At 39.4% G+C, this 12,622-nt stretch overlaps 1 protein-coding gene across 1 annotated transcript in view; it reads right to left on the bottom strand.

Moving 5' to 3' along the window:
* The window catches only part of LOC132405255 (uncharacterized), a 103,727-nt gene that overhangs the window by 52,780 nt on the left and 38,325 nt on the right, over positions 1-12,622 (bottom strand). Inside the window, exon 8 of the mRNA XM_059989939.1 lies at positions 7,365-7,594. Coding sequence (XP_059845922.1) covers positions 7,365-7,594 — 230 coding nt within the window. The remainder of the gene's footprint in view (positions 1-7,364; positions 7,595-12,622) is intronic.

Genomic DNA, 12,622 nt, shown 5'->3' with positions numbered 1-12,622 from the left:
GCAGCTACAAAGAAGGCATGATGGCAACTACACTTCATTAGGAGTTTGAGGACACTTGCAAATTTCTACAGACGTACTGTGGAGAGCATTCTAACTGGCTGCATTACCATCTGGTATAGGGATAGGGCTACTGCACAGGATCAAAGTAAGCGGCAGAGAGTTGTAAATTTAGACAGTTTCATCATTGGCGCTAGCCTCTGTAGTATCCAGGTCATCTTCAAGCAGTGGTGCTTCAGAAAGGCAGCATCCATCATTAAGGACCCCCATCACCCAGAGCATGCCTTGTTCTCATGGCTACCATCAGGAAGGTACAGAAGCCTAAAAGCACGCACTCAGCAATTCAGGAACAGGTTCTTCTCCCCCGCCATCTGATTTCTGAATAGACATTGAACCCATGAACACTACCCTCACTATTTTTTAATTTTTAATTTTTCCATTACTGACTTAGAATAAATATTTAATATACTTACTGTAATTTAATTTTTTCTATTATTATGTATTGCATTGTACTCTGTTGCAAAGACAACAGATTTCACAACACATGCTGACGATATTAAACCTGGTTCTGATTAATGTTGAATTGGGGTAAATGATTGATAGGCAGTGCATACTCAGTGTGCCAAATGGCTTGTTTCAGCACTATATTACTCCAAGTCCTTGACACGTTTTAATATTACAATCAACCTACACAAAGTGCTGGAGGAACTCAGCATGTAAGGCTATATCTATGGATGAGAATAAATAGTTAACAATTCAGGCAGAGACCCTTCATCAGGATGGAAAATCTAGCGGCCATTTTATATGTGTATTGCTTAAGCCTTCCAGTATTTGAAGAATCTCTTGTGTTTATATTCAACCTATTCTGCTATGAAAATACTGTATTGGGCTCAAGATTTAATTGAAGATCACTTGTGAGTTTAAAATATTAAACATAAGAGATGAAAATTGAGCATACTCAGAGCTAGCTACTAAAGCAACTCTGGAATAGTAATAGAGGAGCTTGGTATGTAACAGCAAGTCTGAACATAGAAATGGCACATACTGCAGCCTTACCCATCACCCACTCACTGAGAGAAAATCAATGATCAGCTTTCTAAGGCAGCTGCCGTCACTTAAAATCATTCTATTATGTCCCAGATTCTCATTTCTAAAGATTAACTGGAATGACAGATTTAGTACAAGCTCCTTAAACATGAAACAGCAGGGAGTTCAGTCTTGTGCTAAGACACATGAAAGTAATTTGATTTTCTTACAGAGTTACACACACAAAATGTTGGCGGAAGTCTACTGGTCAGGCAGCACCTATGGAAGGGAATAAAGAACCTGCGTTTCTGACTGTGACCCTTTATGAGGTCCTGATGAAGCATTTCCGCCCGAAATATTAACTCTTTATTCCTTTCCATATATGCTGCCTGACATGGCTGGGTTCCTCCAGCACTTTATGTGTGTTACTCTGGATTACCATCATCTGCAGAACCTCGTGCGATTTTGATTTTCTTTAAAAGCTGGAATCTTTATGAAATCCTGTATTGCTCGGACTTTCTACTCTGAAGAACTTCCATATTCTTTGAATATTAATGAAATTTTATTTTGGGTTTGCATCACTGTAACATTATAAAATATAAAAGCAAGCAAGAATTATGCCATTGCAATTGATGGGTGGTTAATTGGTTGAAACATAACTGGGACAAAATGGATACAGACAGTTAATAGGTTCTAGAAGGATGACTGTTGAAAAATAGAGATGGGAAGTGAAAGAATATCTGGGAATTATAAGCTTACCTCCTGTAATATGTTACTCTCTGAGGAGGTCAATATTACCTGTCTGCCTTGGACATCAATCCCCACTTTTTCTTGCAAGTTCTCATAAATTTCTACAGGAGTACTGTGGAGAGCATTCTAACTGGTTCCATCACCATCTGGTGTGGAGGGGCAAAGATTGGAAAAATCTACAGAGGGTTGTAAACTTAGCCACCTCCATCATGGGCAACAACCTCCGCTCCATTGAGGACACATTCAAAAGGTGATGCCTCAATAAGGTGGCATCCATCATTACAACCCCCCGCCACCAGGGACATGCTCTCTTCTTATTGCTACCATCAGGGAGGAGATTAGGAATAGCTTCTTCCATTCCACCAATAGATTTCGGAGTAGACAATGAACCCGCTCACTATCTTTGCTCTCTTGTTGCATTGCTCATTAATTTTTCAATATATTCCTTATTATAATCTATAGTATATTTCATGTTGCACTCTTACTGCTGCTGCAAAAACAACAGATTTCACAACATATGTCACTAATAATAAAAATGATTCGATTCATTAGCTGCAGCAGTACATTAATCCAACCAAACTACATTGTCCTGAGATAACCTATTTCTAATTCTCTGCAGCTTGTGTGATAGTGATTTGAAAGTAGGTTACATTATCTAGGACAGCAGAATAGTGCAGCTAGTAGAACTGCTATCTCACATCTCCAGTGACCTGGGTTCAAACCTGATGTCCAATCTTCTTTGTATGGAGTTTGCATGTTCCTCACATGACTAGATGCTTTCGTTCTCCTCCAGCATCTTAAAGTTATGCAGGTTGGTAGACTAAATGGCCATTGTAAATTGCCCCAAGATGGTGGGTGAGAGGTGGAATCTGGGAACTTGAGGGGAATTAAAATGGGTTCTTAATGATTGGCACAGACTTTGTGGAAACAAACCCCTGGTTCAGCTTGTCTGGAGGATTGAGTCTCAATGTCATAAGACAATAAGACCATAAGATATAGAAGCAGAATTAGGCCATTCAGCCCATTGAGCCAGCTCGACCATTCCATCATGGCTGATTTATTATCTCTCTCAACACCATTCTCCTGGCATCTACCCATAACCTTTGACACCTTCACTAATCAAGAACCCATTAGTCTTTGCTTTAAATATATTGGTTACTGGTCATTCTCTGATTCACCTAGTCATTGAGTTTGATCAAGGTGCTGATATGATCCTAAGGTCAGCACCTTACCATTCACTGTCCAGTGTTAAAAGTATGAGTGTGCAATGCAAATAGTCAGGCAAAGACCAAACAGGAGTCAAAATAATCATAGGACATCAAACATTATAGCACAGTATAGGCCCTTCAGCACATCTAGTCTGTGTCCACTATGATTCTGCCTAGTTCCAGTCCCATCCCTTATGCAAGTGCCAAAACTTGCATGGGGAAAGTGCTTTACATGGAGAGTGCTGTGTGCTTGCAATGCCTTTAACCTATTCTTACATCTATCCAACCCTTTGCTCCTACATAACCCACAATTTTTCTCTTGTCCATGTGCCTGTCTAAGAGTTTCTTAAACGCCCCTAATGGTCTATGGTCACCCCTAGCAGGGTGTTCCATGCACACACCACTCTTTATAAATTCTGACATCACCCCTGTATTTTTCTCCACTTACCTAAAAATTATGTCTCTTTGTATTAGCCACCTCCGCCTTGGGGAAAATGTGCTGGCTATCTACTTGATCTATGTCTCTAATCATCTTTGTACACCTATATCAAGTGCTTCACTCCAGAGAGAAAAGCCCTAGTTTGCTCTAACTATCCTCCTACGTCAAAAAAATGAAGCTTCGTCACATTTCGTACTCGTGTCAGATTAGAGGTGATATTGCAAATGTACTGCAGTCTCAATGTTATTGCTAACTTAAAGCACTTTGCCTTGCGGTGTGAGTGCATGCGGAGAATCTAGTTATGTGACAGGGAACAATCTTCACCACAATATCTCTCACACAGAGTTGCACTGCATGACCTGAATTAACTCTGACAGCCGAGTAGCTCTGGAGGTTTGCATCTCTCTGTTAGTACATATGTGCAGATATCGCATTCATAAGTGTCCAGATATCAGTTATCATCATTGAATTGTCTGAACTGAAACATAATATTTATCAGTGTTAAATGGTTGCAAAATTCTGCAGATTTTTGTGTCTCCAGGTTACAAAATTAGTAAAAACAGTACACCACATAAAAAGCCCCTTTGGCCCTTCATGTGGTGTCAGACTAATTAAACTATTAATTAATTGCCTGACTAAATTAATCCTTTCTGTCTACATATGGTCTGTATCCCTCCATTCTCTGCACATTCATGTTTAGAAGCCTCAAAAGTATTTCTATCATAACTGCCTCCACTACCACCCTCTGTCCATGCATTCGAGGTACTCACCATGTAAAAAAAAACTTGCTCCAAAGGTTTTGGGACTTGCTGAAATGATGGGACTGGGATGAGACAGAGTAATATTATGGCATAGGCTAGATGGGCTGAATGACCTGTTTCTGTGCTGTAGAACTCTATAACTATGATTCATTCAATTCCTTATAACTTATTCCCCTCTTGCCTTCAACGCATGCCCACTTGTGTTGGACATTTCCAACCCTGGAAAAAAGACGCTGTCTCTTCCATCTATGCCTCTCATAATCTTATAAACTTCCATCAGATCTTCTTACAGCTCCTACCACTCCAGAGAAACATCAAGTTCTGTTTTTTTTTCCTTGGAAACGCACTGAAACACTTCCATAATTTATAAATCTGCCTGTTTATTGGAGATACTGTTGGTGATAAAATCTGCTGGGGTGGATCTTCATCAAACTCTGAAGTTATATCAGAACTGCTGGGTCTGAAATTGTTGAGCTCAGTATTGAACCTAAAAGTTTACAATGCACCTAGATGGAAGATGGGCTGTTGTTTCTCGAGCCAGCTTCAGGTTTTATTGGATCAGTGCAGAATGCTGGTCAGGGAGGAGTTTCCCATTTCCACACAGACTTTCCTGTCTTTGGCCTATTGCACTCTTCCAATAAAGCCCATTGTAAGCTTGGAAAACAACTCTTATTATGGAGATTAAATAGATATGATGGTTTGGACTGACTGTGAAAGAATAAGTGAAAAGCCACTTCCAATGGTCAAGCTGAATTTACCAGTTTTATTCAGGTACAGAAACCTATATATCATGTTTTCCTCATTGAGGAAGAAAAGATGGAATGGCCGGTAGTTTGCCTAGAGAAATGTATAGCTTAAATTACATACCAGAAAAAAGTGAATATCCCTAGGCTGGCCCCTAAATCATTCCAGCTGAGATACAGATAAATCCCAAGAAGAGGAAGTGCAACATATGTTTCCATTTTGCCTTGCAGAATGCTGTCATCCAAACCTAGCCTGTACAGTTAGCTATTTCCAAAAATACCACACAAGAGTTTGGATTGTAATTACTTCCAAATTTAGAATTTATTTTGCAAGTTTACCTTAAGAGATCTGAAGACAAAAGCCTAACCGCTGCTTTCATCTGCTATTTCCTAACTTATTAACAAGATGTCTACAGATCTATGTTCTTGCATTTGTTAAGGAGGAAGAACATTTGGAATGAAGCCAAGTTTATCTTACATCCTGTTTGTTCTTTGTAGGGACAGCCTGTTTCCCTAGTAAAAGCCCCACAGTGAGTTATCCATGTACAAATGTTTAACATATCTAATACTACTTTACTGAAGTATTAATATAATGATACTTGAATGCTTCTACTTATAAAACAAGCAGAAACTGAGATGAAAATAAGAAGCTCAGTTCCAGGAGCTAAAAATAAGTTGATATTTTACTACAATATTATTAGTATTTATTGTTATCATTACATATAACTGATAGCAACCCCTCTCATCAGACATGAGCAGTTAAACACAATGTTCTTAAATTGGTCTTTTGAGATATCCTACTCCTTCTCAGAGTACGCTGTTCCAGTTTTGCATATTGACATAAAGCTGCTATACCATAATTGTGATGCCATAGACTTAGATATTTCTCAGTCTACTTGAAAAGCAGTTGAAGAAATAAATTTGGCCATTGCATTCAGAGGATAGGGAATGTAACATGACAATTGTTGCTGAATAGCCTCACAGGGAATTAAAATTAATTAAATTATTTCTGAGGGAAATTAATATGGGCGATACTAAAAAATGTAAAAGGAGCAGGATACACAACAAAACAGATAATAAGTGGGGAGGAGAAAGGAGAAGGTAATATTTCAAGCCAATGATCAAATAATCAAAATGATCAAAGTGAACAATCAACAATATTTCTCTTGGTCAGTTAGGACTTCTAGTATTTTGTTTAGAGATAAAGTGCAGAACAGGCACTTCCAGTCCAATGAGTCACAGTGCGGAGCAACCCACCTATTTAACACTAGCCTAATCATAGGGCAATTTACAATGACCAATTAATTTACTAACCACTACATCTTTGGACTGTGGGAGGAAATCAGAGCACCTGGAGGAAATCCACACAGTCACAGGGAGAATGTGCAAACTCTCTATAGACAGTGTCGGAAGTGAACTCCGAATTTCAGAACATCTCAAACTTTAAAAGAATAATGCTAACCACTATGTTACTGTCACACCGATTTTCTATCTTTGAGATTTCCAGCAACTGAGTTATTTTGCTGTTGCAAAAGGTGAATAATTTTGTGTTTTATAAAGTGTTTCCAATATGACTTTTCTATGTAATTCCTCTCTTAATCCTACTGTTTGAATTGTCTTTTGGTTCCTGTCTTTTTCATTGAATCTACAAATCCAGATGCTGAATTCCTGACAATTGCCAGAAAACTTGGTTCCTTCCTCATCTGGGACAAAATCTGTTGTTTTTTCCTGATGGTTGTTCATGCTAATCTTTTGGTGATAGGTTAAATGGCAGGTGAATTTGTTATCTATTTTAAAAATTTGACAGTTCTCAGTCTTGCTAACAAATGCAATAAAAGGTGGGAATTTTGTACAATGCTCTGTCACTAGTTTCATTGACCTTGGACTGTCCCATGACTTTAACATTTCCTGGAAAATGATACTAGCATCTTGGTAGGAATCCTAAGTACAGAGATGCCAAATGTCTTATTGCTTCCAAGTTATGAACCATTATATCTACACAATGTTTCTCACATGTCTTCTTTTGCAAGGAAAAATATATAATAAGTATTCCTAATTTCTTACTTTTCATTCCAAATGACATTTCTTGAGTTTCCTCATAAACCAGATAAAGCAACATTATTTTAATGATAGACATGAGTTTATGCTGTTTAACTAGGTATTTTAAATTTCTTTTCCAATGATTTATTTTACATGCTGTCATATTTCAACTAAGGGATAGGAAAAACATTTTTCACAACAAATGTAATTTTAAACTAATATCCACTCTTCAGTTATCAAAAATAATTATTTGCTGACATCTCTAAACACACAACTTAAGTTTTTCAAAGATCCTTCTTTACTGCCAAAACTGCAAAGAGAAGGCATAGATTATGGCTTTGACTGATCTGGGAGATGGGATCCAACACACACAGTATGTTGTTCTTTGTCCAACACTAACCTGGGATGGCAGGAGGCCTTGCACATACTGCTTTCCTTGGTCCACCAGGATCATTTTCGGCAACATGCTGCACGTCACTGTGCGCATCGCGCTGCAGGTCGCGTTGAATGTTACGTGGCACATCACACTGCACATCACGTTGTACTTCACGCTGCACGTCTCGCTGGACCTCACGCTGAACTTCACATTGTATTTCACGCTGCACACCTTCCTCCTCCAGGTACTGGGAGCTGCAGAAACAACAAGAAGCCTGGTCACTGATCAGTGCCTGAAAATCAGGGCAAAAAGCTGGAGAAACTCAGCAGATCCATCAGCAGCGATGGAGGGTCACACACACACACAAGAGCCAACAGGTACACTGCCAGCAGTGACAACCCAGTGTCTGGGCTGACCCAGTCTATCAGTATCATCTTCTAAGATAAATTCACTTTACACACTCTGATTATGTCTGTCAACCTTTTCAGAAATTTATTTTCTTCTGCAGACTATCCTGGCTTTGCTCCTGAAGTTGATGGCTTTATATCATTACAGCACTAACATCATTACAGCCCATACCTCAACATTAAAAGCTTCACCAAGTGAAGAGGAGTTTAATTATCATTCCTTGATCCAATTCCATCACAGCACTGGCCTTCCTGATATTCAGGACATCTTCAAATGCTGATGCCTGAAGAAAGTGGTATCCATCATGGAGGACCCTCACCATCCAGGACATGCCTGTTTCTCATTATTGCACTCATGAATGTTGTATATTTAATATTTCTGGAAGATTTGAGTAATCTTGCATATATCCAGACTCTCTTGTGTTTCTTTGATTTAGTTCACTGTTTTGGAATTACAAAACATAAACAATGAACAGCTTCTTTTTCCTTCCATCATCAGAATTCTTAATGTTCCATGAACCCTTTACCTCTCTATTTTACTCTCTTTTTGCACTATTATTTACTTTTTACATACTCATTGTAATTCAGTGTAATGTTATGTACTGCATTGTACAGCTGCCGCAAGACAACAAATTTCGCAACATATGTCAATGATACTGAACCTGATTCTGATCAGGTTTGGAATCCTTCCATTGTCAACGTTATAGACAACCATTGGCCAGAAACCTAAGACCAGCACAGTAAATCTGGTAGCTACAAGGGTAGGTTAGAGCTGGTGTATCCAGTGGTAATTTACGCACCTTCTGAATAACTAAAGCCTCTGCACCATCTGTAAAGCAAAAGTCAGAAGCACATTCCACTGGCGTTTTGCACAAGTTAATAGGGTTGTTAGGAAGACATATGGTGTATTGGCCTTATTGAGTTCAAGAGCCATAAGGTTCTTGCAGTTCTGTAAAACCTTGTTTATGTTACACTTGAATATCGTGTCCAGTTCTGGTCATCTTATTGCAGGAAGTACTGGAAGCTTTAGAGAGGGTGCAGAGCTGATTTACCAGGATGCTGCCTGGATTAGAGAGCATATCTTTTGATGATGGTTTGAGAGAACTAGAGCTTTTCTCATTTAAGTGAAGGAGGACGAGAGGTGACTTACTGGAGGTGTAGAAGATAAAAGGCAGAGATTTTTTTATTAAGATACAGAGCAGAATAAGCCATCCTGACTCTTCGGACTGCCCCACACAGCAACGCCCCCATTTAATCCTAGCCTAATGCAGGACAATTTACAATGTCCAATTAACTTACCAACCAGTGCATCCTTGGATGTGGGAGGAAACTGGAGAACACAAAGGAAACCCACCCAGTTACCTCCAGTGAAGATTGAGAGGATAACCCTACAAAATAACTAATTTCATGACATAGGATTGATAATGAACTTGATTATCATTCTGAGTTGCTGGTAGAAGCAGATACATTAGGGGGATTGAAGAAACTCATTGACAGGCATACAGGTGATTGAAAATTGGAGGGCTATATAGGAGGGAATAGTTAGATTCATTTTAGAATGGTTAAAAGGCTAGCACATCATCATGGACTGAAAGGCCTGTTTGGTGTTCTAATCTTCTATATTCTATGAACTAGAGGACTGAAGCTACAAAACTTATCTTAGAAAGTCAGCACCATCCAGGACAAAGCAATTCAGTTTAAGTTTCAAATTCAAGTTCAAGTTTCAAGTTTAGTTATCATTCATCCATACATGAATATAGCCAATTGAAAGAGCATTCCACTGGGGCCAAAGTGCAAAGCACTACCTAAAGCACACAGCACACTGCACATAGTACATAGCACAAGTAGCATATATGGTTCTGATTTCAGAAAAATATACAGTCACAAAGAGAAAAAGTATATAGTAATACAGCTAAGTCCCTGAGTTGTCCTGGTCCAGCTTGTACTTATACCAAGCGAGTGCTGGAAGGTGGTTCTGATTAAGCTCCGGAGGGCAACACCAAAGCAAAGATCAGAGAGCAGCACCTAGCAAACACCAGAAAACAGCACCAACAGGAGGGACCAGCCCCAACCAATCCATTACCCAAAATTCACCCCTTCTTATTGGCAAAATATGACTGCAGTGTACACCACTGAATTGAAATGCAACAAATCACAGTTATCTAAAGTTACTGCAGAACCTAGGTCAGCTGGGAAAGTGAAGAAGGAATGGCAGATTGAATGTAACTCAGATGACCATTTGGGAAAAGTAAACCTTCTCAGGAAGGGAACTCTTTTGTAACTCAGTAACTGGCTAAGAGGAAAAGATGGTGCTGCGGTTAAGGTGAATTTTTTGGTTGTTACAACAGTGAGACAGGTGGGGAGAGGCAAGGTAAATTTATTTAATTGCAGCTATAGTGAGACAGATGGTGAGTGAGGTGAATTTCTTTGATTTTTAAAAGTGAGGCAGATGGGAGGTGAGGTGAATATCTTTGGTGATCTACAAGGATTATCTGAAATATAGGAAGCAGAGTTAATAGCAGCTCTTAAAGAGGAATATGATACATACGTATTTGGAAGTATAATATAGAAGTCTATTTTAAAGAGTCAGGGCGTGGCACAGTCTTTCAATGAACTAACATAGGTATGAATGGCTTCATTCTATGCTGGATAATTCGCTGTGTTGGTGAAACAAGGTATCAGTATACAGTGAAAAATCAAATGCGAGGAAATGAGCAATTGGGTGTCATTTCAGAATGTCTGCTGCACCTGCAGTTCAGCCTTGTGAATGGAACAAGAGAAAGTGTAATGAAGTAAGAACAATGTTCTCTCCCTTTCTTCTCTTTTCCTTTCTGTCTACTGTTCTGACAGAATTGAGTGTGGCCAGAATGCATCTCTACACAGAGAAGGCACCTTGTAATATACGGGTGAACTTTACCTGTGTGCCTAGTCAGTGGAAACTTCCCTGGATATAAGCTACTTTTACATGGTAATAGAAATATTAAGTGTTCCCCCTCAGTGTTTGCCATCCTCTAGCCAATATTAATTTCACCTAATGCTACCCTGTTTATTCTGGGAGAATCACCTATGTTAAAAGAAACTTGAGAGATTCTGAAGATGCTGGAAATCCAGAGTAACACACATAAAATGCTGGAAGAAGTCAGCAGATCATGAAGCATATTAGGATAGGACCAAAGAGTTGATGCTTCAGGTTTTGACCCTTCTTCAGGACTGGGAAGGAAGAGGGAAGAAGCCAGAATAAGAAGGTGGGAGGAGGGTAAGGAGTACAAGCTGGAAGGTGAAATTTGAAGCCAGGTGAGGGGGAAGGTGGGTTGGGGAGGAGGGATTAGGTGAGATGATGTGAGGTGAAATGTGAAAGAAGGAACCTGATATTTTTATTAACAGCATCTTCACTGAAGACAGACAGACAGACATATTTTATTGATCCCGTGGGAAATTGGGTTTCGTTACAGCCACACCAACCAAGAATAGTGTAGAAATATAGCAATATTAAACCATAAATAATTAAATAATAAGTTAATCATGCCAAGTGGAAATAAAGTCCAGGACCAGCCTATTGGCTCAGGGTGTCTGACACTCCTAGGGAGGAGTTGTAACGTTTGATGGCCACAGGTAGGAATGACTTCCTATGACACTCAGTGTTACATCTCGGTGGAATGAGTCTCTGGCTGAATGTACTCCTGTGCCTGACCAGTACATTATGGAGTGGATGGGAGACATTGTCCAAGATGGGAAGATGGATATTTTGTCAAATATCAAGTACTAATATATGAAGGGAGAGAGTTTGTTAAAAATTCTGAATATAGCAGTAACAAAGAGCTTAGATGCATGTGTCACATCTGAAGGAACTGATTTATTGCAGTGAGATAGAAAACTACTGACGTAAGGAAAGATATCCCTGCACACAAGGAACTTGCTAAGTGCCTGCCATCTCAAAGAGAATGTGTGTAAACATTATGTTCAATCTGTGAGACTGCAGCAAAGGAAAATGTGCCAACACAACTCAAAGCTGCCAATGACATCCAAATCACAATAGTAAAAACGAAACCTCCAGCACCGAGAGTTATAGAACTTTTAAAGCATCATAGGAGCCTATTGGCCCATCAAGTCAACTCTGGTTCCAAATAAGCAAAAGCCAACTTTGAGAACACAGCACCTTACTAACATAAGTTGGTGTATAACTTGTCAAAGACCACCCACTCCCCACCATCCTTCCCACAATATTGTTGACCTCCAACCATCTGGCAGAATGTAAGGTTCAAAGGTTCATTTATTATCAAAGTATACAACTTGACATTCTTGTTCTCCGGAGAGTACTGTACCGCAGCATAAGAACTGTCAGCTGGGTAACAACAGTTTAGCCCAGGCTGTTAGACTTCTTAACACCCAGCTGCCACCCACACACATGTATATCCTGTCGGAATGCCTTGCCACACTCCCTCCACCCCTCAAATCCCCAACTCACAGACAAACCCTCATCTTGCACTAGTCACTTTGCACTTTTTCTTGCTGGTGTTTCACATATTCATTCCGCTACTTGTTTTGGTAAAACAGTGCCAGTAAAATTATACGGACTTGCATAAACCTGGACCTCGTACTTCATGTCAACCTGTCAATCTTCACTCCATGCCACACAGGGGCTTGTGCAAAAATTATTTTGTGACTGTCTGTGTGGGGTTGTAACTATGTCTGCTATTTGTGACTGTCATACTGTGTTTTGCACCTTGGCCCTAGAGGAACAATGTTTCATTTAGCTGTACATGGCAATGGTTAAATTATATTAAACGTGAACTGGAATTAAAACAACAACCTTGTAGATTTAGAGATAGAATCTACAAACTGAACGTGTTGTGAGTACCATGCAGATAATAGCAC

The sequence above is a fragment of the Hypanus sabinus genome, chromosome 15 (genome assembly GCF_030144855.1).
Source record: "Hypanus sabinus isolate sHypSab1 chromosome 15, sHypSab1.hap1, whole genome shotgun sequence".
Taxonomy (NCBI): domain Eukaryota; kingdom Metazoa; phylum Chordata; class Chondrichthyes; order Myliobatiformes; family Dasyatidae; genus Hypanus; species Hypanus sabinus.
This window is presented reverse-complemented; position numbering and strand designations above follow the sequence as displayed.